We start from the raw sequence: 27,890 nt of genomic DNA on the forward strand, positions 1-27,890 counted from the left end.
ATTCGGAGATGACAAGAGAATCAGTAAACTCATGACCTGCTTGTATTTGCCGATGCACCAAGGAACAATTGCAGGGAACGCAGCCAGAAAATCCAACTCTTTTCTTGATTGTTTGTTTCCATCCCACTAATTCCATTGAAATTCCTCACTCTTCCACCAGATAAAGCATTCCTCTCTGGATACAAATTAAATGTCTCTGCGAGCACATGTACTGTACTCACTGTTTACTCCACTGTGAGTCTGACTAACAGCCAAAAGGATTTTCTATATTTACTTCCATACACGAAGTAACTCAAAATACATGGAGATGTGGATTTGTAAAAAAAAAAAAAAGAAAAAAAAACCTAATTTTTCAGTTATCATATTTTACATGTCCCTATTTTCACACGAAATGGCTGAAATCCAGCCATCTCAGCCCAGACTAAGATTAATTGGCCGCATCCTTTCTTCTGCTGCTGTACAACACCGTCAGTGGGGACTGAGCCAAGCATATGCACCATCACCACACTCATACTGACACACACATGTACACACACACACACACACACCAAATCAACAAGTGGTCCCTGAGCCTCTGTTGAGTCAGCTCCCCAAGAATCAACATCTAGCGCTTAGGCTTTTCCCCTTGAAGTCAGTCCGCAGAGAGAAAGAGCAGTATGGCAGCATGACACAGAGCAGGAAGGGTCAAAGAGAGAGAGAGAGAGAGAGAGAGAGAGAGAGAGAGAGAGAGAGAGAGAGAGAGCGCACAGCAGACTGTATGTGTAAAAAGAGAGAGAAAAAGAGTGAGCAATAACCATGACTGTTGCCACCTCACCGTCGTACATGAAGGATCAATAAAACAAAGTCAAATAGTTCTCACCAACTAATCCTCTGTGGCTTCGTTCAAATATCTGCTGGAAAACTGTGAAATGTCCGACTGAGAGCAGTGGACCAGGCCTCCACTTATATTTACTGGTTGACACTACAGAACATGTGAGAAATACACTAGTAGTGGGATAGCACATCTGACAGTGCACCAATGTGATTTTGTTTCTTAAACACAATATATGATTGACTGAGTGTTAGATAAGAAAAAAAACTGCACTAAGTGCAACTTGCACAGACATAGGTTTTACTTACATCTTTATGAATACTATTTAAGTAGTTGAACATTTTTATTCCCAACTTTATACGTTTGTACATTCTCCACTTTGTATTTTTGATCTTTATTTTTTGAATTTTTGTTTTTGTACTCTATCCTATTTATTATTTCATATTGTGTGCTGTGTGTCTGATATTATTTCCCATTTTGGGATCAATAAAAATCTATCTATCTATCTATCTATCTATCTATCTATCTATCTATTTATCTATGATCATATTTATATAACTCATTTATTAAATATAAGTTTTGCACGGTTCTTTTTTCAAATCTATACCCTATTGTGCGTGGTAGAGCATAGAATGTAGAGCCAACATAAAACATTAAAATCCTGCAACACCCAGCTAGGAGGCTGTGAGTTACATCATAATGTAAACAATAGCAGCATGCTCTCTCTGAAGTCACATAACTAAAAGAATCAAAAGATGCACAAAATGAACTCCATTTCATCGTAGTGAAATTGCTGCCGTCATAACCTGTTTAAGTATTAATAATCTATTAATTAGAGGTGAAGCAATGATTTTGATTGACAGAAAATTATTCAGTTAATCAATTTTTGTGTTTCCGTAGATCCAGCCTCTCACTTTGTCTTATGTGATACTAAATATCGTTTTTTTCTATTTGAAGATGGCACCTTTTACTGTTTTGCTGACGTTTTATAGACCAAACGTTTATTCGATGGATCAACATCAGACATTCAATATATCAATAGATAATGAAAATAATAATTAATTGCAGCCCTAAAATTGGCACATTAACATAACATTTAGTCAATAAAATGTCATATAATGGTGAAAGGCCCAGCAATATTTCCCGGAGCCCAAGGTGAAGTCAATAGATTGCACTGTGAACAGAGAAAACCAGCAAATCCTCACGTTAAAGAAGCTGGAACCACAAAATGTTTGGCTTTTTTTCTTGAAAAATTATCAATTGATTATCAAAGTAGTTCACATTCATTTAATAGAGTAATCTTTTCAGCTCTACTGTCAATGCCATGCATGTTGTGGAAGTTGGCGTATTTGAGCATCAAAGTTGAATTTGGTTGAACTTTTCTGTAAAAACTGGTCAGAAAACCAGGGCAGTGTGTGCTGCTGTAGCTTGTACAACTGCACTAAACAGCACAGTGACAACATACTGTAAAAAAATTATGGCCGGTATGCATTTTTCCTCCCATGCTACAAACAAGGCATCTTTGCAATTTATTTTGAATATGAAACAATAATGCAGTGAGCACCAGTAGCAAAATAAATGAATCAATATGGTAAAGCACACCCTTTAACTACTGTAGGTTATAAACCACAGTGCAAGTATGAGTTTCAATATCTTAACACTGTAAAAAGTCTAGGACAAGAAAATGAAAGAAGAGTGCACATTCAGTGTTTTTGTTTAGTCGAGGATTTGGAAGACGATCGCATGCTCAGTGAGCAGTACAGCTCTGGATTTTGACCATAGATAGGGAGAGGCTTTGATAGCGAGAGCCATTGTTGGACCGATCCCATCAGATTGAAGGAGGATAAGCTGCTTGGGGGATGTGGTCAGAGCAAAACTCTTTTAGGCACTGTCATTTTTCCAAACCGGATATATCCATCATTACTTTGATGGTGGAGTTTTAATTATTAGACGATGAGGAGAAATGGGCCCTGGAGAGATAAGTGATAGAAAAGGGACATTAGCTATTCAGATATACAACTGTGTGTGTGTGTGTGTGTGTGTGTGTGTGTGTGTGTGTGTGTGTGTGTGTGTGTGTGTGTGTGTGTGTGTGTGTGTGTGTGTGTGTGTGTGTGTGTGTGTGTGTGTGTGTGTGTAGAGTAAGTAGTAAAGTGAGACTTCAGGCACTTAGGAATCATTTTGTATTATCAAGTGTGGTTTAACATTTACTTACAAAGGCTAATATGTGAAAGAATGGAGCTCAGTTTTAGTTCAAGTCATGGGTGCATTAGCGGATTAGCATCAGCTGTATCATTTATGTCACAAATATTTAAAATATCAGTAAGTAAAAATTTAAATTCACTCAGACAAATTAGTGTATCTAACTTCAATCGTGTTTTTCCGTTTTTTCCAGTTGTACGGTGCATAGTACCAGAAACAAGTCTCTGCAGGATGCTCTAGCTTCCCTTTTAACCGCCTGTGTATGTTTTAACCTGTGAGCTGAACCTTAAGTGCAGTAGAAGCTTTTACATTTTACAGCAGGAGACATAAGTGTCTCTCCCTCTATCTCCCTCTGTGGGTTCCCATTTCAGGTCTGTCTTTGTCTGAGCCCATATCTCTCTCCTTGTCACTATTCGCTCTCCATCTATCTGTGTCTCCTTCCATCTTCTCATCTGGACCCTTATTCTCTTGCTCTCCATCTCTTTGTATTAACCTCTCCGCTGCTTGCTTTTTTCTTTTTTCTTGTGCTCTTTTCATGCCCCGAATCTCTGTGCACGGCCCCGTTTCTCTGCGTCTCTGTCTGAGTGGCCCTATTGCTCTGTCTCTGTAGAACAGTGGGCCGGCTGTTAGCGGTGCCCCGACGTCATGGCACATGGCTGCAGCATCCTGGCTCCAGCATCCTGGCTAAAAATAACTGGGTCTCGTGCTGCTCAGTCTAAGACAGGACCGAGAGCCAGAGGGAGAGCAATCTGCTGTCTCCCTCAAGAGACGCTTGAAGGGGAAGGCGCAAATAAGACAGCTAACTCTGTGCAGCCTTCGCCACCAAGACCTTCATTGTACTTGGTGAACAAAGTGGTTCTGAATTTAATTATTCTTTCGAGACAAGAGCAAACGTCTGGTTAGGAAGCACTTTAAGTGCTGAGGCTAATTAAAGCCTAAGGCCCCAAACAGTAAGGTGTAAAATGACAGACATCCACATAAGGCTGTGGTGGTACTTACAGTAACAGGTCCAATGTCTTCAATCCTCTGTGTTTATTTCAGATGTTGATCCATTGTTCCTAATCTCTGTCATGGTGTGCAATTGTTTACAGTGTTGGGATTGACTTACAGTATAATTCTGCATAGCACTGCTTTAACACTGTGATTAAAGAGTCAGAATTATGCACTCATTATGATGGTGATTGCATGATTACTTGTGGTATACTGTTTAGATTCTGCTCTCTAAATAAAACACAGTATAGTGCTAAAACCTTTGGGTCACTTAATCCATATAATAATAATAATCAATAATATATCCCAAACATTTGCAGTTTCCAGGTTTTCATATTTGAGGATTTCTTGCTCTTCTCTGTTTCATATAATAGTAAACTAAATATATAAATATCGGGTTTTGAACTGACAGACGTCGCTTTGGGATTTTTCTGACATTTTATAGACTGAATGATTATGGATTAATCGAAAGAAATCAGATAGTAAATTGCTTTGCTAGAGTTCCAAATGCAAATCTAACCACGATTACTATAAAATACAAACAAGATTGCAGAGCCTCTCTTCAACCTGCACCATGTTGTCTCGACAAAGTACCCGCATATAATCCAGCCCCAACTGACAGTTTTTACCCACAGAGCCACCACAGGTATTTAATGTAGAAGCACAATTAAGCGGTCTTAATTCTAGCAGCAGCACAGGTATTTATTACCTCAATTGTGTGTATTACAATACGCACCTGCAGTTCTAACCCATTAGCCAGTTCTAAGCTTAACAAATACCTGTATAAAATATCCAGAAATTCAAAGGTCCAAAACTTCTAAGCTATAATAACCTTAACAAATGAAGCGTCCTGTGGCTACTTCACAATAAACAAGTTTAGGACTGTTATTATAGAAACCGAAACGGATTCAGAATGTGTTGAGTTTGCCTTTAATCAGCACGTTAACATCGAACAAGGTCGGCTCATCCCCTCAATCTCTCTTTCTGCTCAAAAATAAAAAACAAACCAACAAAAACCCTGGAAATAGAAATAAGAAGTTATTATGTTATAAGTGGAACAATTACACTGCAAAATGTTGTTTCCCCAAGAGTCGGACGCTGCCCTTCCAATATTGTTTGTTTTGGAGATTTGCCTCGTGCCTTAAATCTGTGAACTTGTGCACAGATGCTTCTCGATGGAATCATGATGCCTACAGCAAGCTGTCACCTAAATAACATCACACCACACTATTTCTACCGCTCTGTGATTCGAGGGTAAAAAAGCTGCCAAACATTTCTTAATATTTCTCTGCATTCGTGTTCAATCTTGTTATCTCCTCGTTTGTCAGTGTAGCGAAAAACTGATTGAGATGTTCCAGTTTGCATTCTTCCTCTGGCCATATGGAATATATAGCGCTGCACATATTGTGAATGCACACTCCATTAATTATGGTTCTGTTCCTCTGCATTTCTGACTACGGGCACTTATGGAGACGTAAAAAGCTTCCCCTCCTCTCCTGGTGTGTCTTTCTTTGCTTAATCAATAAATTAATAAATAGTGAAATAAAAGTCGGCCTGTTCTTGCTTACAAAAGTGTTATTTTGACACGAAGAAGCTCATGTCTGGTCTGTGCGTTACGCGCGCTGCTGGTGGTCTTCTTTATTTCAGTTCAGTCTAAAAGTGAAGGTGTGTGTCTGTTTCTTTCAGGTGACAGTAACCCCAAGGAGAACAGCCCCTTCATCAACAGCAGTGATGCTGCCGAAGAGAAGACCCAGCAGTATGACGGCAAGAACATGGCCTTGTTTGAGGTACGGTCCAGTGTTCTGCACACACACACACAGACACACACACACAGACACACACACACACACACAGATTTTTTTAACACACACAATCGGGCATGATGGTAATAAGCAGGATACACTCACTCTCACAATTCAGTGATTGAATAGGGTCTCTGACATCTATTAATGAGGGTAATTACTGTGTGAAGGACATGTTGGAACCTCAGGTTAATGCAGGCAAATATCACACTGCTACAGGAAAGAACTTCAGCAAGGCAATTTGCCACAGCTCTGCACCAATGTATTTACTTGGTGCTGTCAGTGGGAATTCTAGATTAAACAAGAAAATAGAAAACAAAATCAGAAAATGAACAATTTATTGTATAAGCACTTTGTTTTTGCGTTTTAACCTAAAAGAGTTACTTATCTGAGTACAGTACACTATTAGTGTTACAGCACCTGTTTCACCTGGCTGGCTGAGAGGGTTAAAATGCTCAGCTGTACCAAAGATGTGGGCTCACACTCTTTGAAGAATTGCATCTCCTTCTAAACCCACTGATTCCAGCCCTTTTGTTAATGTTTGTGTCTCTACAGGAGGAGATGGACACCAGTCCTATGGTGGCGTCTCTTCTCAGCAGCCTGGCCAACTACTCCAACCTGCCACAAGGTAGCAAGGAGCACGAGGAGGCCGAGAACAACGAGGCTGAGTCATCGCGCAAGAAACCCGTCAAGGTATTTGAGAAACCCCACCAAAATATATATGTTGGCCTTTTTATTTCCTTATTTCCTTACAAGCAATGTAGCATTTAAAAGGCTATTTTTTTTAAACAGAGTCCGGCGCAGCGCTCACTCCACATAAAACGCTACATTAGTAGTGCAGTACATCACGTCCAGCAAACTTCACTGAGAACAATGAGGGCAAAACAGCATCATCTGTATTTATCTTCAGTATTACTGACCGGAGTGTTTTTGAACATGATGATATCGACATTTTCACTGACACTGTAATGTCCTACATAAATGTCTGTGAGTCTGTGTGTGTATCCCACCAAAACTGTCACCAGCTACAGTAACAACAAGCCTTGGTTCAACAAGGAAGTAAGGCGCCTATGCAGGGAAAAAAATGCTGCATTTAAATGTGGTGAAAAGTACAATACAGACTCCTTAAATACCAACTTCAAAAGGCAGTTAAAACAGTTAAAGCCACTTATAGAGTAAAACTTGAAAACAAGCTCCAAGTGCATGACATTAAGGGCGTTTGGCAGGGCCTGCAGATAATCACTAACTACAAGACCAAGCATCATGTTCTAGACTGTGACCCCTCCCTTACTGAGAGGCTTTATGATTTTTACTGTAGATTTGAGTCCAGTGAAACTCAGCCACGCTGAGGAGCTTGTGCAGACCAGCTTACTCACTTACATTTTCAGTTGGTCTCTCACCACATCAATAGTACCTGCTTGTTTCAAATCAGCCATGATCATCCCAGTGCCTAAGAAAAATAGCATCACCTGCCTCAATGACTACAGGCCTGTTGCACTCACGTCTGTTGTCATGAAGGTGCTCGAGAGCCTAGTCTGTAGGAACTTAGAGCATATTACACTAGACCCTCATCAGTTTCCCTACAGGGCAAATAGGGGAGTGGATGATGCAGTGTCACTATGCACATATTTCATTCTCCTACTTGAGGCCAAGTCCACATATGCACGTGTTCTGTTCCTTGATTTTAGCTCAGCTTTTTACACCATTATCCTTGTCAGGCTGTACAACTCTCTCCTAGCCATATGTGTTAATGCTGTACTGTGTAAATGGATCTTGAAGTTTTTGTCCTGTAGGAAACAATATGTCAAAATTCATAATCATGTGTCATCAACCAGGGTTCTTAACACCAGCGCCCCACAAGGGTGTGTCCTGTCTCCTCTTTTATATTCTCTTATAGCAACAACTGTATATCCCACTCAACATCAGTTGTTGACTGTTAAAATGTGCAGATTATACCACTGTAGTAGGTCTTATCTCTGATGGTGATTAATCTGTTTACCAGAAGTAGTACAGCTGGTGAGGTGGTGTGAGGACAGTAACCTAATCCTCAATACATCTAAAACCAAAGAGCTGATAGTTGACTTTAGAAAGAAGGCAGCCCAGCACCTTCCCCTCTCCATCAATGGCCAGGTTGTTGAGAGGGTCCCCTCCTTCTGCTTCTTAGGCACCACTATACACAAGTCTCTCTCATTGGACCTGAACATCAGTCTCACTGTAAGCAAAGCCCATCATAGGCTCTACTTCCTCCGTCAGCTGAGGAAATTTGGGGTTAGCCTGAAAGGCATGACTCCTTTCTACCGAGCCATCTTGGAAAGCATGCTGACCTTCTCTATCCTATCCTGGTACGGTAACGCGACCAGTCAGGATAAGCAACAGCTAGAGGAAGTAGTGCCTCCAAGATTATTGGCTGTAGTCTGCCTACCATAGCCTCACACTATGACACCAGAATCATCAGAAATGCTAGTAACATCACCACTGACCCCTACCACCCAGCACATCACCTGTTCACCCTTTTTCCATCAGGGAAGAGGTATAGAAGCATCACTAGCAGAACATCACGCTTCAGAGATAGCACCTACCTCCAAACTATACGACACTGAAACGTGGCTTAACGTTTTAACGTTTTTCCCTGCGGTATTATGTACCTGTGGACTGTCCTCTCTTCACTATGGCTGCAAAAACATAGTGAAAAAACGCTGAATCGGTCAGCACATTAGCGTCACCTTCACTACTGAGCCTGTTTGTAACCGTAAGGCTACCGACAAACCTTCAACTGACTTTAGCAGTTTAGATACCTGGCTTAACTGTCCTGTTGTTACAGACTAACCACAGACAGTTTCCACGCACAGCGGCGCAGTTCATGGCGCTGTAGAATGAATATAGGGGAAAGAATGAATATTTGGCATTGTTTTTTGAATAAATTTTTTTTTTTGTCTGGCGGGGGTTCCCGTTGACCTCGCGACCTGCCAGGCCAGAAAAAAAAAAGTATGCCAAATATTCATTCTTTCCCCTATATTCATTATATGTACAGTTATAGGGGAAACACTGGTCTGGATTGGGAAGTCACACAAGCCAGCTACTTGGTTATGGTGTTCCACGTATGCTGCACCTGCCTGCATCTTACACCCTGCTGTTATGTGCTGAACTGTCTGTCAACTAGAGCAGAGAATATATATATATATATATATATATATACAAAATCAGTCATTCAAAGGAATAATATTTGGATGCAATGCAATCTATATCTGCTCTTACAAAATGGGCTTTTTACAGTTTTAATTTTCAAAAAAGTCAAAGAATTTATCTGGATTTTGTTTACTTTCAAATACCTATAACAATACAAAATTCTGGCAAAAACACTCTCTAGTTTAACGGTTTTTTTTTTCTCTATGCATACTATGGCACATTATTGGCAGCATATTTGCGTTTCCTCCTGTAGTATATGTAGTACAACTTTGCTCTATTCTTGTTCTGAAAAGAGCCTATATGGAATTTGCTCTCTGAAGATTTATGACTTCTAACTTAGGTCTCTGTTAGAGGCTTATATGGGCTTTGTTCCATTTTCATCTCTTTTCTATCATGTAAATCATATTCTGAGCTGTCCGTACCACACTAATTTACTGTAAACTATGGTAATCTGTAACTTCTATAGCAACAAACACAACACATTCTCGATGCATGAGGATGTAAAATTCAGGTGAAACTGACCTGCTCCATTCAATAAATCCTTGTATTTCTACTATAAATCATTAAGATCGGCAGGAGATTAAGTGCGCTGCAGTAAAAACAAAAGCACTAATGGGTTTTCTGGGGTTATTGTGTGTATATATAAGAATAAGTGTAGTGTTTTCTTGATGCATTGTAATGCTTGTAACTGCATGCTGAGCTAAAGCAGCTCGTTGTTATCAGAGATGTATGCTGCAGAGGAGTTTTTCCTGTTGCTGCAGTAGAAGTTTGATACTGATTAGAACATTAATAATAATATTGGAAATATTGTTTAAGCAAATTACTAACATCATCTCACAAAAGTCTGCTATTATGATGAAGTGTGCATAGATATATCACTTTGCAATGGATGCACATTTGCTTTAATATTGTTTATTGTGCACCCTGGACAACTTGTTCACCTGACAGATTGTTATGCCTGTTGCCAGGAGATGGTCGTTAAGTGTTCCTGAATATAGATTTGTACTTTCCGTTACATCATGAATCCCTAATAGCAGAGTTTATGATTGTTTTGTTAACACACTCACTGGAGAGAAAGAAAAGCTCCATGAGTTTAAAACTTGTCAATCATTCTCTGTTGATATTATAAATTCCCTGTTCGTGTTTCTGGATTGCATCTTAAATGCCACTCACTAATAAGTTCCTTCCACATCATCCCCTGGTATTTTCTGCTGTTGGGTGTTGAGATGCCAGCAGGAAGGAGTTTACTTTTCAGCACTTGATCGACAGACAGGCAGCTACATTATTAATCCTGTGGGTAACGGTGGTTTTAGCAGCAAGGCGAGATGTGACATTGCAAAGCTGAAATGAGAAGAGACGTACGATAACGATGACGATAATGCTAAATAATGAGTGAAGTTATCCCAAATTAGTGTGACAGACTGGTGGGAAATGGACTGATTAATGTGGTAACATATTTCATATAAAACTCTGTAACTCCAGACTATGTGAGGTAAAAACACAGTTTAGTTTTGAGTAGCCACAGCAGTGACAGGTTGACAGCTTTTCTATGATCTCTGACCCAGCCTGTCTTCCTAGGTGCCCAATCAGCCTCCTATTTCTTCTCCCTTATATATTTGCTTTTCTCCTCACATGTCAGTCACTTTCCCATTATTTCCCTTCAACTCAGTGAGGTTCCCTCTCTTATTTCTCACCTGCAAAATTGTTAACATTTCCATTTACATTGGTACAGCCTCACTGCTACCATGGCTGTCTACGCTTGTTAAAAACTAAACTTAGCCATCTCAATGACAACTAAGCAAACTACATTTGCTGATGACGGACAGTTTGACATCAATTCATTTGAGCACAGAACATGCTATCAAACCACAGTAAAAGGTCAGTTCACCCAAACATTATTATACAATATGTTTCCACTTGCTTCTTGTGGTATCTAGCCATGCAGATACATTTGGTTTTATTTGCACAGGTTTTTGCAATTTCTGCCTCGAGCCCAATACAATTCAAATTACATTTGAAAACATCAACAGCAACCTCTCTTTCCAGAATTTCTCAGTTCATCAAGATAATCCACAGACCTCACTGTGAGCACAAACTACTTTTTCAGGAAGAAATAGTCCTTGACAGTGAGACAGGGACACTGTTTCTAGAAAGAGATGTAATTTGGCCTAACCTTTAAACAGGTTTCAAAGCTACTACCTATTATGTCGCGATCGTACAAATATTGCATGTAGCAGCGTTAGACAACAACAGTGTCCACATGGGAGTAAAGCATTGGTTCAAAATGGCTTCACCGTTTGCTTGTGGTATATTCCCCCATTATCCTGTTCCAGATGTAAGGTGTATTTGTCTGGCTCCCCTCGGCTCGGCTAACCCTGGGAGCAAGTCTAATCTTTCCCCTGTCACCCCAACCCCTTCAATACTTTAATTAGTCTGCACACTACACCAAGCTGCTGCTTCTCCAATCAGGAGCCCATTCCACAGGCAATCTCTCCATCGCCATGAGAGGCTTTTCATTAAGGAAGCCTGTGGTGTTTTCTCGCTCACACAGCGACCTCTCTCTCTCTCTCTCTCTCTCTCTCTCTCTCTCTCTCTCTCTCGCCTTCCCTCTCTATTTCTCGCTCCACTCCCTCTCTCTCGTCCTTGCTCTCCATCTCCTTCATCATCGGTCCCTGGAGTGAGTGAGTGAGTGAGTGAGTAAGTTGCGAGGGAGGGGGAGCGAAGCAGCGGGCTTTCTTTGTCGCAGTGTTAAAGCCAAGATTAGAGATTTGGTTGGCATGTGACATGAGGGAGCAGTCTGGAGGTCGCGCAGGTTAAAATAGAAACCATTCACAGCTGATCTGCCGGCAATTTTCTCTTCCTTGACCTCACTCATTAGAAATTACACAAAAGTTTATTTGTATAGCACCTTTCAAACACAGGGGCAATTCAAGTGTTTTACTTAAGGCAAAGAAATGTATTACAAGACAATTTAAAGAATCCATATCTGTTATATTAAAAGTGGATCAAATGACTTGTGAAAAACCCACAGGGAATTATCAACCGACTCTACAGTTCCCTTTAACGTCTTTGGAGCATTTCTAGCATCTTTCAGCTCGTTGTTTTGGTTTCTGGACTGCAACTTCACTGTTTTAGATAACTGTTACCACTCTCCTCTGGTTTCAGCAAAAACCTCTAAAACACCCTCTACACTACAACTACAAAGCACCAAACAGCAGACAAATAAAATCAGCGATTAGTTGGTCAACATAGTTATATATCCCTTTCAATTCAATCTCTTTTTAGAGAGCACCTTTTTAGTAGTGCATGTGGCTGGAGATGAAAATTTGCTTCTCTAAATCTTGTCTGGACGTGAGACCTCTAATTCTAATTCTAATTTGTTTTAGATGATAAAAGGCTGATTTAGTTATTGCTTCGACACGGGTGCGGAACTAAAATCTGTGTGTATTAAAATTACAAACTTCTAACTTGGCCTATAGTATTTGCTCCATAAATTCTTGTGCATCGACTGAACGTAACACTCTTTTCCTTTATTCAAGTAATTTTCTAGACGATTGCTCTTGTAGAGAATTACAGGAACATCTCTATCCTTTTTTTTTTTTTTACACATTAATGTTCTCTCATATAAATGTTTCCCTCGTAGTTGTTTTATGACCCCTGCTCTTATCTTTACTCTCACCCTCCCCTTTTCGCTTCCGCCCTCTCTCATTAGCCCGGTGCATCATATCACTGTTCACATAGGCAGCCCTCTGAAGGATGTGCCCTGATTAATGTCAATTCATGTTATATTACAGCAGCGTGCATATGAGTTCACAGCGGAGCTAAACTGAGATTTCACACCTCACATTTTGTCTATTAGTGAAGACACCAGGCTAACAAGCTAAGTGGAGGTTTTTGTTCTTCTGCAGTTAACTATTATTTTCATCATTGATTAATCTGTTGATTATTTTTTTAATCAACTGAACTTAAGATATTCAATACACAGTCATACATGATAAAGAAAAGCAGAAAATCCTCGAAGCTGGACACAGCTCTATTCTGGCATTTCTGCTTAAAAAAATAACCGAAACTATTAATCGATTTTCAAAAATGTTGCTGTTTGTTTTTTTATCCATCAACTCATGGATTATTGAGTAAGGGTTTCAACTCTGCTACACTGAAAAAAGGACAATGCAAGAAATTCATAATATCTTATTTCAGGCTCTTAAAACTTATTTTTTTCTTTCTAATCCATGATAAAAATCACGTCAAGCACCATTTGCATTTTATTTTCAAACTTGATTGGGCTGAATTACAAAGCAAATAATCCGGCTTTAGGAGCTGTTGTCCTGAATTTCTGAAGACTTTTTTCATAGTTAGTTTTAAGATGTTTTAGTGGCTTGATTTCCAAGAAATATTTTTTGCTTACTTGATTGGCAGATTCTTTTATTTGACACTATCACATTTCTCTAGATTCAACACTTTTTGGGTCATTTGTAGGCAGGTTTTTACAGTGTAGAAACCATTTTCCACTCACCTGTTCTGCTTTCATCCAAGCCAGGTTGCTGCTGACCTGAATTTCAGCGGCCGCACATGTGCTTTATTGGATAAGGAGACTTTTAGCCTGATAGTGCGGCTAAATAGAGGTTTCACAACTGGTGGGAACATATGAGGCTTTGTGGAGTCTTTTAACCTAGAATATTCTAGTGTATATGTACAGATACGCTATTTTGAGGTGAGCCTTCAGCACCATAGAGCACGTTAAGCTACAGCAGTCAGTGTTTTACAGATAACTAGTGGATAACACTTTTACACACATACACACACACACACACACACCGCTGGGTCATCCACAGCCGGTCAGGGGGCTGATGTTGGCTGGCCTCTCCTCTGACTGTCTATTTAATAATTCAGCACACCTGAGTAGAAACACATTTGCCCTATCAGCTCCTGTTTGGCCAGCAGAGCGTGGAGATGGCGTTACAAGCTCCCAGTCTGCCTCCCCTACTGTCATTAGCCTCACCCCCCTCTCCCTCCACCTAACCCGCTCCACTTCATGCCTCTCTCTGCCTCCACAAAAATACAACTGAAAGTGTGCTCCTCTCCTTGCTCGTTTCTTCGTCTCCTTCCTTGTTTCCTCCTCTTCCTTCTATTCCAATTCCCTCCTCTCATCTCCTTCCTCCTCCTCTCCCCTCTGCTGCTGCCTCTCCTCTCTTGTTTTCTTTTTTCCTTTCTATCCCCACTTCCTCCAACTCTCCTTACCTACCTTCTCCCTTTCTTTCCTCTTGTCTGCTTTTCTTTTGTTTCCTCCTCTTATCTTTCCTTTTCATGCCTCTCTTCTATCCTTTTCTCCTCTCTTCTAAGTTCTTACCCAATCAGATCAGAAAAACATCCAACAAGAATGTGTGACATAATGACAATGACAATGAATTAACTATGTATTGGTGGAATTCTATTGATCTATTCTAGAAAGTAGGGACAATTGGATGATGTTTTTTTATAGAACCTAATCAGCTGGCCTACAAAGTCAGGTGCAGCTCCAGTAAGGAATTAATAAACATTCAACCACGTGCAGTAAGCTGCCGAGCATAGAAGAATTCCTGTAAGAAGTGATTTACAGTAAAAGATGACACTGGTTTTGCCAGCCTAAGCAGGTTGGCAGGGTGTCCCAGAGCCCGGGGGGGCTGGAAGTTTCCTTTTATCTCCTGAAACTCCTTTCAGATGTATGTAGTCTCCCCACTTTCCTCCCCCTACTCCTCTGCCCTCTTTCATTTTCCTTCCCCTGCAGCTAACCAAGGATGTGAATTTGCTTTCACCTTCCCTTATTAACTCTTCTCATCTCCAAACTCTGACGTCGACTAGAGAGAAGGTCCTCCCTTTGTTAGCTTCATCAATTCAGGAGATTTCTATAGGAGGGTCAAAATAAGGCTGTGGGGACATGAGGTCTCTGGGAAACAGTTACGCAGAGTAGCCATAGACTGTATATAGAGTGTAGCATATGTCTAGGAAAAAGATTACGTTTGTATATTGCCAAGTAATATTCTCGTTCTTTGTGAAAGTACTCATGACAAAAACAACGTTATAATATATTAATAATATAAATATATTGACGTGTGAATTATTGTACAAAAGAAATGTTTCCAGTGTATAAAGGCCTTAACCAGACCATAATTTATTTAGCATAATCACGATCTTTACCTAAACTGAACTACACCGTGGTTTCCATGCACACATATATTGTAGAAAGCAACTTGTAAAAACATTGGACAAGAAGTTATATTTCAAATTCACCAGTCTAAGGTCAATGCAGTATTTGAAATTGCAAAGCCATCATTTTTCTTTTCTTATCGTATTTACCATTAACACAATCTTTCTCTAACCTTACCTTATGTCAGTCACATGTCGACCCAACCATCCACTACAACCTCCTTCCTAATAGGTGCTGCGACATTACAACAACGTCACATTTGCTACTTTGAGAGGACAGTAATTACTCTCATAACCGCAAGTGGTCGCGTGTGGATTAAAAAAATAAAAAATAAACAAATAATCAGTGCTGTTGTTTTACTGATAAAGGCAGCGTCAGAATGAAGAATGCAATAACATTGTGTTTGGTTATTGCTCAGTGGATCATGTGAATAAAGTGCTCCTGATGGAGGCTGGAGAGAAGCAGAAAGAGAGAGAGAGAGAGAGAGAGAGAGAGAGAGAGAGAGAGAGAGAGAGAGAGAGAGAGAGCGAGGTCCAGCCTGGTGAGAGGCTAGTGGTAAGTGGTAGGGCAGCAGGAGGCATTGGATCTGAAGTACACGCCACGGCAGATGTATTGAAAGGTCCTGTTGTGCGTCTAACACACCTGAGCCATCCATTCGGTGGGTTGACTACACTTCCCAGGGGGGTCGGTGGGCAGCTGTTCCTTCCTAGTTCAGTGGTGCCACACTGGCCAACCTGTGGCTCTGCAGCAGTCAGTGCTGCCTTTGCTCGCGGTGGCCTGCTCTCCGGGGAAATCATCACTCTGCTGGCTCCAAGCCCATTGAATAGACACCCATTCCGTGGGTGTGCGTGTGTGCCTGTGTGTATGCATCTATTGGAGCAGACGCAGGTCAGGACTGCAATCCCCGTCCACAAATGAAACACCAATTGAATGAAAATAGAAAAGTGGCACTTTCAATAAATGTCCAACCCCCCCCCCAACAGGGTCATTGATTCAATGCATACACAAGCGTTTCATCTGTTTCAGGAGATTTCTCAATATAAAGTCATTAGAAGCATCCATTAGTTCACCAGATTTTTTTGTTTTGGTGGCTGTTAACCAAACCCACAGAGGTGTTTTATCATGTTCAGGTTCTCAGACTCAGTGTAAGCCCTCTCAGTTTCCATTATCTGCGTCGGTACATCTTATGTAACACCAAGGATTTCTAGCAGTCACACACTGTTTTTCAAAGCCCGCCCATTGTTCAATGGGGATTATAATTTATCACTCAGCTGCCACAGACACTCATACAACGAGCCAACATACAAGGTCTGCTTGATTGTGGTTTTCCATTGTTTGGGGGAGCAGGTGGGGAAAATGACATCTTGCAGTCTGGAGAGGGTTATTGCCTATTTTGGTTATGTTACTCTCCTGTGGAGTGTTATAGGGCATAAACACCTTTGTGTTGTAATACTGTGCAGTATTCATACACCTTTTAGGTCAGATTAGTAAAATCTGTAATCATTATTTTCGGTCGGTCCATGCTTTTAAACCTGCCTTCCTCTGAGTCTACAGATATGTATGAAAAACATTAGACGAAAAAAATATCTCACTTCATTTTTTACAGTACTCTTAAAGCTTTTTTGACAAACTATTCTGCCAAGATGTTATCTGTTTTGGTTTCGCAGTCTAACCTCAAAATGCTGTTTAAATTTACAAAGCCATACTTTTTTTTCTTATCTATTTTTTTGATAAAAATCAACAAACTAGGAAGTTGGCATCCTGGCTGGAACTATATCTCAAACTTTATTTTTGATCTGTTTGAACTGAATACTGCAAATGATTTTGTTCCTATTAAAAGAGACTGCGAAATATGGGTTCACCTTTTTGGCTTCAAACACCACAAAACAAAGTCATTAGAAATCCTTTTTTTTTTCTTTTATTAGAATCAGCCACCTTGAAAGGACTTACAGAGCCTTCATCCTCTTCAGGGCGTTGTGTCTGCTGTTGTATGTAAATGTTCACAGATTTCCCTTCTAATAACTTACCTGTTATTACAAACTGACCTCAGACCACTTTCTGCAGCAGCAGCAGTTCTGGGTCTAACAACAAAGTGCTGATGGCAGGGTTACCTTTCTTCCTGCAACACCTGACTGCTAATGTACATTACACATGAAGTCCCTGAAGAACCCGTCAATGGAAACTCAGTCTATTTAATTACACTGCTACTGGGTGGGAGAGTCATGAAAAGAAAATAATTTGGAGGTGAAAAGATATGACAGTGTGTTTGGAAATTATACATGTAGTCTTTTTTATCTTAATAGTTTGTGATTGTTTAAAACAAAAACAAAAAACATTGTCCTTCTAATTATTAACTGTAAGCATTTGTTAATATGTCCCGTCTTTCTGACTGAATATTTGAAATATGCAGACTTTGTTTTTAGCATATGTCTTCTTGTGGGTTTTGTATTAATGCAGGAAATACTAGAAAGTGATACTGGACCAGCAGCCTAAACGACGTCTTCACATGTAATGGTACCATTGGTGCACAGAGAGCCAACTATTCCACTAAATGTACACATTGCTTACATAATACAAATGTAGTTTTAAAGGTTAGCGCCCATTCAGGATTTCAGTATTCATTAAAAAAAAAAGTTAAACTTTATTAAGACTCTCGACAAGCAGATGATGAAAAATCCTCTACCCGTCACACTGAAGGGCACACTCACAGTGAGTCACAATCTTATTTGCATTAGCTTAGACAACAGACAAACTGTGCAACTCATTATCATATAGTGGGGGAGATGACAGAGATGGACGAGGTTTGTTTTCAGCTGCTCCCTACAGCAACCTGTGGAGGCCACGATGTGGATCTTTGATTAAAGCTCAATGAGGCTGAAGGTTCAGAGATTCCCTGCTGCGAGGATTAGGTTGTAGAAGAGGCAAGGTTGTAGGTAACATTTTGGCTCAATGAGACAAATATAGATATCAAATGGCATGTTATAAGAGTAAAGTGCAACAATAATAATAGGGATAATATCAAATTATTAACTGTCTGTGAAACCAACGAAACGTGTCTTAAAGGGGAGGATGTCTAATTCTTTTAAAAGATGTTCTAGTTTTGAGAAGATGGATTTAGCGTTTCAACTAAAAAAATGTCTGACAAAGAAAGTTGCTGCTCACCAATGATTTTTCTCTCAAACCTTGACAATGTTGCCCAGTCAATCATCGTTTCCCACATTCAAATTGCCGTACCAACAAATACCTGAGAAGGTCAGAGCTGATTCTATGATGGATCTGTAAAATAACACCTATCACCTTTCAGTCAACATTGAAAACATTCAACCTATACAGAAAATATAGTCTTTGTTACCGTTTCTTGCACACCACCTTAGCATTCACATCAAAGCTCAGTTTCTTGTTAAAGGTCCCATGACATGGTGCCCTTTGGATGCTTTTATATAGACCTTAGTGGTTCCCTAATACTGTATCTGAAGTCTCTTTCCCAAAATTCAGCCTTGGTGCAGAATTACAGCCACTACAGCCAGTCCCACAATGAGCTTTCCTTAGTATGTGCCATTTCTGTGTCTGTAGCTTTAAATGCAATTGAGGAGGAGAGGGGGGGGGCAAGGTGGAGGGTGGGGGTGTGGCCTTGACCAACTGCCACTTTGCTTGTTTGCAAGCCATGATGTCTCTCTCTTTCTCATGGGCGGGCCAAATTGTCTGGGCGGGCAAAACAGAGAAAGGGGAGGTAACCTTGCTCCTTATGACCTCATAAGGAGCAAGATTCCAGATCGGCCCATCTGAGCTTTCATTTTCTCAAAGGCAGAGCAGGATACCCAGGGCTCGGTTTACACCTATCACCATTTCTAGCCACTGGGGGACCATAGGCAGGCTGGGGGAAATCACATTAATGTTAAAAAACCTCATAATGTGAAATTGCCATGAACATGAACATGCCATGGGACCTTTAAAGGTTCCCTGTGGAGTTTTTGACCATAAGTAGCACTATGGAGGAATGTTTTTCTGTGTAGGTCCCAGTTGTATTTTACCTCATACATGCATACGAGGCAGGGATGGAAATTAACTTTTGTTCACCTGCCACTGTGGCTGTTGGATTCCAAAATCTACCAGCCACTCAACTTTTTAACCAGCCACATTCTTTTTTAACCGGCAATTGTATAAGTGCATGTAAAAAATAATACAACAAGATCTATAATACTCAATCATGTTTATTTCATAAGGTCTTAAGGAAAATACTTACATTATCTTTCTCTCTTAGCACACACATACAGTGTTCCCACTAGGATTTACAGTCTTTGGATCAGAATAAAATCTGTTTTACTACTGTGAGTTTGTTCAGCTTTAACGTTACAGATATCACACAGAGCTAACGTTAATGAACAAGTCCAGATACATAACATTTTGCAATTTGTGCATTTCAGACCACATTTTAACTCACTATGACCACTACTACTGTCATTACTTAACATTGTGCCAAAATATGAACAATAACGTTGCCGTCAGTGGGCTTATTTGCTAGCTAAACACCACTCCAGCACATAGACGGTAACTTAGAAACAATGTTACGTGAAACAGGTGGTTTAACAGTTTAGAAAGAAAACAAAATGCTGAGGGAAAATTACTACGATTTGATGTTGGTTTTGAGCGGTATGCATCCACACTAAGTAAACCTGATAAACATTTTAAACAGTAACGTCAATACAGTGTGTCGGGGGAATACAACGTCTCCTGCAGCGGGGAGTCAGCGGGGAGTCAGCGGGGCTGCAGCGTTCGCTAACCTTTGCTTCTTGTCTCAGTTCTAAACTGTAAATTCAGCATATTCACTGTCCATACCACTAACTTCCAAGCTACTGTAGCTGTCATATTACCCGCGGTTTTCATGGCTGAGTCGTTTAATTACGACTTCATGACAATTTAGTAATGGCGGACGTGGTGGTATGCTACATTTATTTACCCGCCACCGTGGCTGGTAGGTTAAGCTAATTTCCATCCCTGATACGAGGACTCACACATGGTAAACTTAAACAGAAACTTTCTTTACATAAAAACTCCACAGGGCACCTTTAAGTACAACAGTACACTGTGCAGTACTTTCTTTCGCTCGTTATGTTTAGATACTAAAATGAGGATAATATAATATAGTTTATTTTTTATCACAGTGTTTCATTCTGGTGCACAATACATGTAAATGATAAGTTGCCTGCATACATACCATGCTACTGGTGGAAAGTAACTAAGTACATTTATTTAACTATTGTACTTAAAGCTTAAAGGAATTCTAAGTAATGACAACAAAACTGTCGGCACGTCCACATAATAGAAGCCTTGGAGTGTAAATGTAGTAAGGTCAGTGCTCCAAGCAGTTGGGGGTTTGGTGCCTTGCTCAGGGGCAATCTCGGCAGTGCCTAAAAGGGGAACTGGCACCTCCCCAGCTACCAGTCCACAATCTACTTTGGTCTGTGCAAGACTTAAACCGGTGACCCTCCACTGCACTGCCGCTACGACTGATACTGGACTGGTACTTTGAGTATATTTTATGCCAATAGCAAAATAAACTACTTTCAGTAAATGATCGGAGTACTTCTTCCACCACTGACTGTATGTCACATTGGGTTAATGGACCATCACATAATGGTGTGAAACAATATGTGATGCAGTGTATGTGCACATAACACATATGATATAAGATATCTTCTTATAGGACATATGATGTGTGATATGATATGATGAGATTCAACATGTTTTTTGCGTTTCTTCACAACCAGATCAAGGGTTTCCTGTGTGATGAGCTTGCCAATTACAGTTCCGAGTGTGAGCTCTTGCTCTGTTGTTTATCTGAAGGAAATTAAAAAGATAATTATATTTGCAAGACCTGTTTGGACTTGCCTCTCCAAACAAATCACATGATTTGATTAAAAGTCTGGTTTATGAATTCAGCATCTGCCGTCTCTTCCCAGTGCAGGACTTTTTTTTTAATCCTCCATCTTGTAGTGTACATCCTGTTACAGCACATTTAATAACAACTTTTGAAGAATATATTAGTGGCCATCACTGACAACCAAGCAGTGTTCAAAAAACTTTTGCAATGTTGGAGCTGAAGACAGAAGATAAAAGATTACAGCCCAACTGATACTGGGCTTTGAGATCAATGTCGATTGAGATTTGAGAGTTAAATGAAATATTGTTCAATTGTCTTTTTTCACATAAACACATAATTAAAACATAAAACCTTTTTAATGTGGTTGTTAAAGAATTGTGACCACAAGCAGGACAACAAAAAAATGCTCTCTTGTGAACAAACTTGGAAAATGTTGCTAATATGTCTCATAAAATTGCCGCGATGTAACATCAAAAAAACTCTGACAGTGTGCAGATTTAAAACCCAAAACAGGCACATACAGTGCCATGGAAAAAGAAAAGCAGCTATTACTTTCTTGCTTATATGGCGCATCTAGCTCATATACATAGTTATAAACTGCTGCTGCTGTTGTTACTTAAATTGCTGGCTCTAAATTAGGATAGGACTGGCTGGGCCTGTTTTGGGGTGTTTTGCATCAATAACATCATGTATTTCTGTTCGGTGAAAGGTTATTTGATTTAGGAATAACACCTCAGTTGTTTTTTTTAACCCATTTATTTGAAGTTTGTGTATGTTGGATTTGTAATGAATCCCTTTAAAGACACAACTAAATCTCAAAATGTATGATTTAGTAGTTCAACAGTATGTATGATCCCATTCTAAAAAATACAGGCAGAACTAAAACAATCTAGCAAACAACTCTAGTAAATAACTCAGATTCACTAAACCTTCAAGTGTGAGATGAATTATTATCACCCATTTTGCTTCCAATCTGAGGAATATGCACCTTTTTGTGACAAATCCTTGTCTGTATCTTTACTGACATGAACAATAGCTAATCAGACCCATTTCCATCCTGTTTGTCTGAATTTAAGCATAGAGATGCAGCAGAGAATGTTCGTCCATGTGTTATCCGCGATGTATTGTTGTGACAGTTAAGGTCTGCGCTCCCACTTGGTAAAATAGGTCATGGCTGGATATCAGCATAATTACCTATCATTGGCCAAGCTGTCCTTGAGCAGGAATTAATATTTCTCTATTATGTACAGGGTCAACTGATGTGTCCTTCAGATTTAATACATGCCATCACGTTGGTGCAGACACACACACACAAACACACACAGGACACATTCATACACAAAAAATAGGTACACACACACACACACACACACACACACACATTAAGAACATCCTAAAAACCTTCGGGAAAAGAAATCTCCTATTTATCAATCTGACGTACAACAAAATACATCGTCATTCTCTGTGTGTCAGTAACTGCCTTCAATGGAACAACCTTGAATCCGATTTCCGTGCTGTATAAGGACGTACAGAGCAGCTCTCTCTTTGTCCACTGATCCACACCAGGGACAGCACTGCAGCAAAACCAACCAGAACTAATCCACTGCAATAAAGGAGCCTGTAAAGAAGTAAAATAATAATCCATCCATCCACTGAACAGATTGGTCCCCTGGCTGCCTCCTGATATCCAAGTTTTCTTTGTTTCTTAGACTCAAAGTAATTATTGTACTGGAATTGGAAATCAACAAAGGAAATCCTTAAATTAAAAAAAAACTACTAAAAGGTGCAATTGGGCGGATGAATTGAGCCTGTTAACTTTGAAATACTTAAATAACTAGCAAACATTAAAGTTTAAAATGCATGTTAAGCTACAACAGTTACAAGGAAGAGTAAAAGAAAGAAAGAGTTCGTTAACATTGGCATAATGGAAAACACATCAACAATATATAAAAATAAACAGAGACAGTTATGTCGCAACAGCAGCTATTTCAACCTAAAGCACCATATTAGAATTACAAAGTGGGCCTTTGAAAGTAATAATCTGTCCTACAAGTAAATGTCTGTTTGCCTTAATGGCAGAATGACCATCTGTAGTGTGTTTTCCTTTTTCGCATGACCCTTGGACAAAAAAGACACCAAGACTAATTTGCACACTGTGTCCCAGCATGCACGGCTGCTATGTTGACTTTCAATGATTCACACAGACACCCAAAGTGAAGCAGGAGTCATTCAGTGGGTCCTGCACATCTGGTGTGTCAGACTTATTGCAAATAAGGAAGAGATACTTACAGTAGCTAAACATTCACCTTCTGTAGATCTGAGATTCAAAATTATACTATACACTGCCATATAAAGTGTTACTGGAACTTAATCTTCATCATCAAAATTGTGTCACAGTGCAGGCCAACTGATGAATCCTGTTTGGGAAATGACCACTTATCAATTATGTTCCAAATAACGCTTATTAATTAACTTCATCGGTCAATGACAAGTTAGTGTTTGTATTACAATAACTTCCTCTCTCGTCCTACTTCAGGCCCCCGCGCTCGGCACTCTGATGGGCGTCTACCTGCCGTGCATCCAGAACATCTTCGGAGTGATCCTCTTCCTCAGGATGACCTGGTTGGTGGGAATCGGAGGTGTCATTGGGACCTTCTTCATAGTCTTCATGTGCTGTACCACAGTGAGTGTTACCTACTTTTATTTTAGCCCTTCTGTTGCAGCACACTCAAACTGAAGAACAGCATATTATAGCATGCATGGCAGCAGATTGTGTACAGATATGAGCTGTGCATTAGTAAAAGGTACCAGATGTATTATAGATGCACTATTATATCTTATCAATTTGTCAACCATTTATACCACAGCTATTACTTTAATATTGTATCTGTGGCTGGCTGGCCTATTGTGGGCAATGCAGTATTTTTTATATGACTTTTGCATGAATGTGATGAAGTGCCTTGATTTGTGAGGTATTTAATTCACTGGATTAGTCAGTGACACAAAACAAAACAAATTCCTTGTATGTGTTAAAAAACGTACTTGGCAATAAAACCCTTTCTGATTCTGATTCAGAAACATATTGTATCCATAAACAAATGCATAATTGATTAACAAAACACCTTGCTATATCATGAAATGGTCAAAATTAATATATTTCTCTTCTCTCCCACCTCCTATCTGGAGTCCAAAAAACACCATAGCACACAGCTTGCCTCCCTAATGATTTTGTCCAGGTTCTTGCTGTCTGAAGCTCAGATTTAACTGCCCTACAGACCAGTGCAAGGCGTCATAAATTCTCTTTAAGAGTCTCTAAATGCAGACTCTTAACATTAGTCTGCTCAGTAGGAAAGGTCAGCTTCGACCCCTCTGTTAAGTCTTTGTTAGATTAGAATTTATATTGACCCATTGCTTTCCCACTCCCACTAAAGACCTAAATCTTGAAAAACTGGTCCCAATTATGTACTATATTGTATTTTTTTATATAGGCTGAGTAATTTCAGATGGGCATTATGGTTTTCAGCAAAACCTACCCAACAGGAGTAAATTGTGCATTTGTTCGGGACTACATTCAGCTGCTAGCGAGTATTTACAACAGCAGAATGGTGTATGTGGGATCGACTCGAAATAAACTTCAGTGCCCGCCCCATTTTCATGGTAATGAAGGAACACGTCAATCAGAGCAACAGCGTGGCTCAGTGATGTGTTTTTAATGTCTATGGCAATACTGTAAATACTTGTTAGAATGAATTGTTGGTTTTGGTCTTTTGACAGAATCGGACTTAACCTTAAAAAAAAAAAAATCAAACCTCAAACTCACACACACATATATATATATATATATATATATAAAACTCAAATATCACATTTGAAACATCCATACATACACACATATAATGGGAAAACATGCATTTAACATCTTCTCAAATGCTCACATGCTAATAAGTGAATTACCACTCTGAAGTACAGGACTAGTCATCCCTTTTTCTACCTTTCATTCTACACATAGATTTATACATAATGTCCTTCATCACTGCCTGGTAGGTGGACAAACATGTGAGTAGCACTGTAGCCTCTTGGCGTACACAATAGCATACGTTTTATTGCCTTTGGGAAATAATAACTATTTTAACTTGCTAAAGTGGAAATATTGACCCTGCTTCAAACCCGACAAAGCCTTATTAAAGCAGCATTTCAAGCGAGGAAGTTTCAAATTGTATCTTAATTTAGCCCATTTGATCACACTGCCCATTGGTGGAGTGTAATGTTGCTGTAACTGCCATCGTCACATGACAGTAGGTACGTTGTACCAAACAATGTTCCCTTTGAGAAATGCAAAAAGAAGGACGATGCCACACTTTCATTGCTCTAGTTGTATTATTATAGACGCAGCGCATACAATCTTGTGACAGGACTGTATGTTGGCATGTCTGTGTGTTTGTGCAGCCTAGATTCTCCTCTAGCACAGAGTGTATTTATAGAACAGCCCCCTCAAATCCCAACCATAGCAAAGTTGCCTGCACACACACACAGGCAATATGCTTCCCAATCATGTTTCTCTGTGACAGTGTAGAGAGGGCTTTAAAACCATGTACTGGGGGAAAGCAGTCTCTTTTTTTCCTTATTTCTTTTGCTTGATGGTTGTACTCATTTAAAAACTGATATAACATGTAATTGTTGGGGGAAATATGTTTATCATTTCCTCTAAAATATAGGCTAGATATAAAAAAAAAAACTGTAAAAAGGCTGCTTATTAAATTGTGTTTTATTGGTGAATGTAAGAATATTCTGTGGAAGCTTCTGGAAAAAAATATGGTGCTCGGTGTTATACTGAACGTCAGAGATTTTTACAGAGTCAGAAATTGTGCAGTGTTAGTAAAAATGCTCTAAGATCAAAGCTAGTTCAGACTCACACATGCGAACACACACAAATGCAGATACTGTACTATACTAAATGCCTCTTGCTTGCCTTGCACACGTCATATACTGGGGAATATGTAACCTCTTTAACATACATTCTGTTCCTTACTCCTTTTCTCTCTCAATTTCTCTCACTATTTCTATCATTTTCACACACACACTTATTTCTTTTCAGTCACACCAAGCTCATTTCACAGCCCCGGGGCAATAAGCCTGAGCGTGAACGGTGTGTGAGAAACCCCCACCTCTCTCCTCCTGAGCTCCTTACATAACACATAACCACCCAGCCCTCCAGGGTTGTGTGTGTGTGTGTGTGTGTGTGTGTGTGTGTGTGTGTGTGTGTGTGTGTGTGTGTGTGTGTGTGTGTGTGTGTGTGTGTGTGTGCTTTTTTACATGTATGCAGCGATCCCCACCTTAGTGAAATCCAGAGAACTTGAAGCGGGGAGGAATCACACATGCTGTGAAGCTGGATTATATACAACGTGACCCCATGTTTTATTCACATGACTGCATGATGGGATATCACTGACAGAGCACTTTTCATCATATGTTCGATCACAGCAGCACATATCTGCAACTGTCGAACACTTACATCGTTATTCTTCCGTCACGCAACATTTTGACAGAACATTTTAACGAGCCGTCGACCACCACGCACGTCCTGGGAGTCATAAAATAAGGAATGTGCCTCCATGTGGAACAGCTGACACATTATATACCATTAACTATAAAATAATACACACAACCATTTTAAAAGTCAGTATATCTCCGAGCCCATGTATGCAAACATAGCGCGGCATGTGTGTATTTTTAGCCCAGATAATGAATGCAGGCTTGACACCAAGATAAAATGAGGTTTAATATTCTAGATGGAAAGTCATCTGTTGTTTGGCCTTCCTCATTACTTGCACGTCTCGAATCCAAATGCTGCAAGGGGAAGGGTGGTCTGCCCTCTGTGTCCTGACTCATTTAAATGCTAAGGATGCTATTCTCCCTTCATTTCTTTCATTTTTTGCTCTCATCTCAATTTCTCCTATCCTTTTTTTATTTTACTGTCTCATTATTTCCTCTTTCTTCTCCTCTCCCTCTCTTTTCACCATCCAATTTTTTTCCTGCTTTGCCACCACTCTCCTCCACCTCGCTCACACAGCTGCATCTTGTCCTCTTGTGCTTAGTCTCCATCCATCGAAGTAAAAACTCACCTTCATCTCCTTCCCCTGACACTGTTGCCTTCTGCAATACCGTCCAAAGGGATTTCAAGTTATAAACAGCTCACTGAAAATAGACTTCTACTGTACCATTGTGTGTGAATGGATGAAGTTGTACTTGACAAAACTATTGTGCATTTGTGTAATGAAGCATGTTAATGAAGCACGCTCTCAGGGCAGCGCAGAAACTCCGTTCCTGTCAAAACCAATTTCCGCTCAAGTCTGGGGTCGACTAAAGGCCAAATCAGAGTTTGACTGTAGCTTTGGGAAGAAAGAGACCTAAAGTGTCCTTTGCAGTCAGCGTCACGGGTATATCAGCAGGCTTTTCTTAAAAATGAAAATTAGCTTCTTCGCCAGATACATTCCTCAGGCTCAGACGTAATCATGGCAGCTTAGCAATTCTTCAGGTTTCGCTAGCATTCACACTGCCTGAGAAGGAAATCGTCCCTTTAGTCTAATATGTAATATTATCTAATATGTCTCCTGTTGAACCTCATGTGAACAAGACAGATGGCGAGGCGGCATAAACTGAATTTTTCTACTGGCACGCTTGGAGGCCAGAGGGCTTGTGGGTGCATGTTGAGTTTGGACATACAGGCACTGACTCCAGGCTTTATAGAGAAAAATTGTGTTGGCAAACCAGAGTAGGGCATATTCTTTATCTAAGAAACTCTCGAACCATTACAGTTTTACATTACCTGCACTG

The 27,890-nt window shown here is 39.9% G+C and overlaps 1 protein-coding gene across 1 annotated transcript in view; it reads left to right on the top strand.

Moving 5' to 3' along the window:
* slc12a5a (solute carrier family 12 member 5a) overlaps positions 1–27,890 on the top strand; it is a 102,372-nt gene that overhangs the window by 42,891 nt on the left and 31,591 nt on the right. The window contains exons 2-4 of the mRNA XM_039796413.1: positions 5,687–5,787; positions 6,358–6,495; positions 23,593–23,739. Of these exons, the coding sequence (XP_039652347.1) occupies positions 5,687–5,787; positions 6,358–6,495; positions 23,593–23,739 (386 nt within the window). The remainder of the gene's footprint in view (positions 1–5,686; positions 5,788–6,357; positions 6,496–23,592; positions 23,740–27,890) is intronic.

Source organism: Perca fluviatilis, chromosome 4 (genome assembly GCF_010015445.1).
Source record: "Perca fluviatilis chromosome 4, GENO_Pfluv_1.0, whole genome shotgun sequence".
Lineage (NCBI taxonomy): Eukaryota > Metazoa > Chordata > Actinopteri > Perciformes > Percidae > Perca > Perca fluviatilis.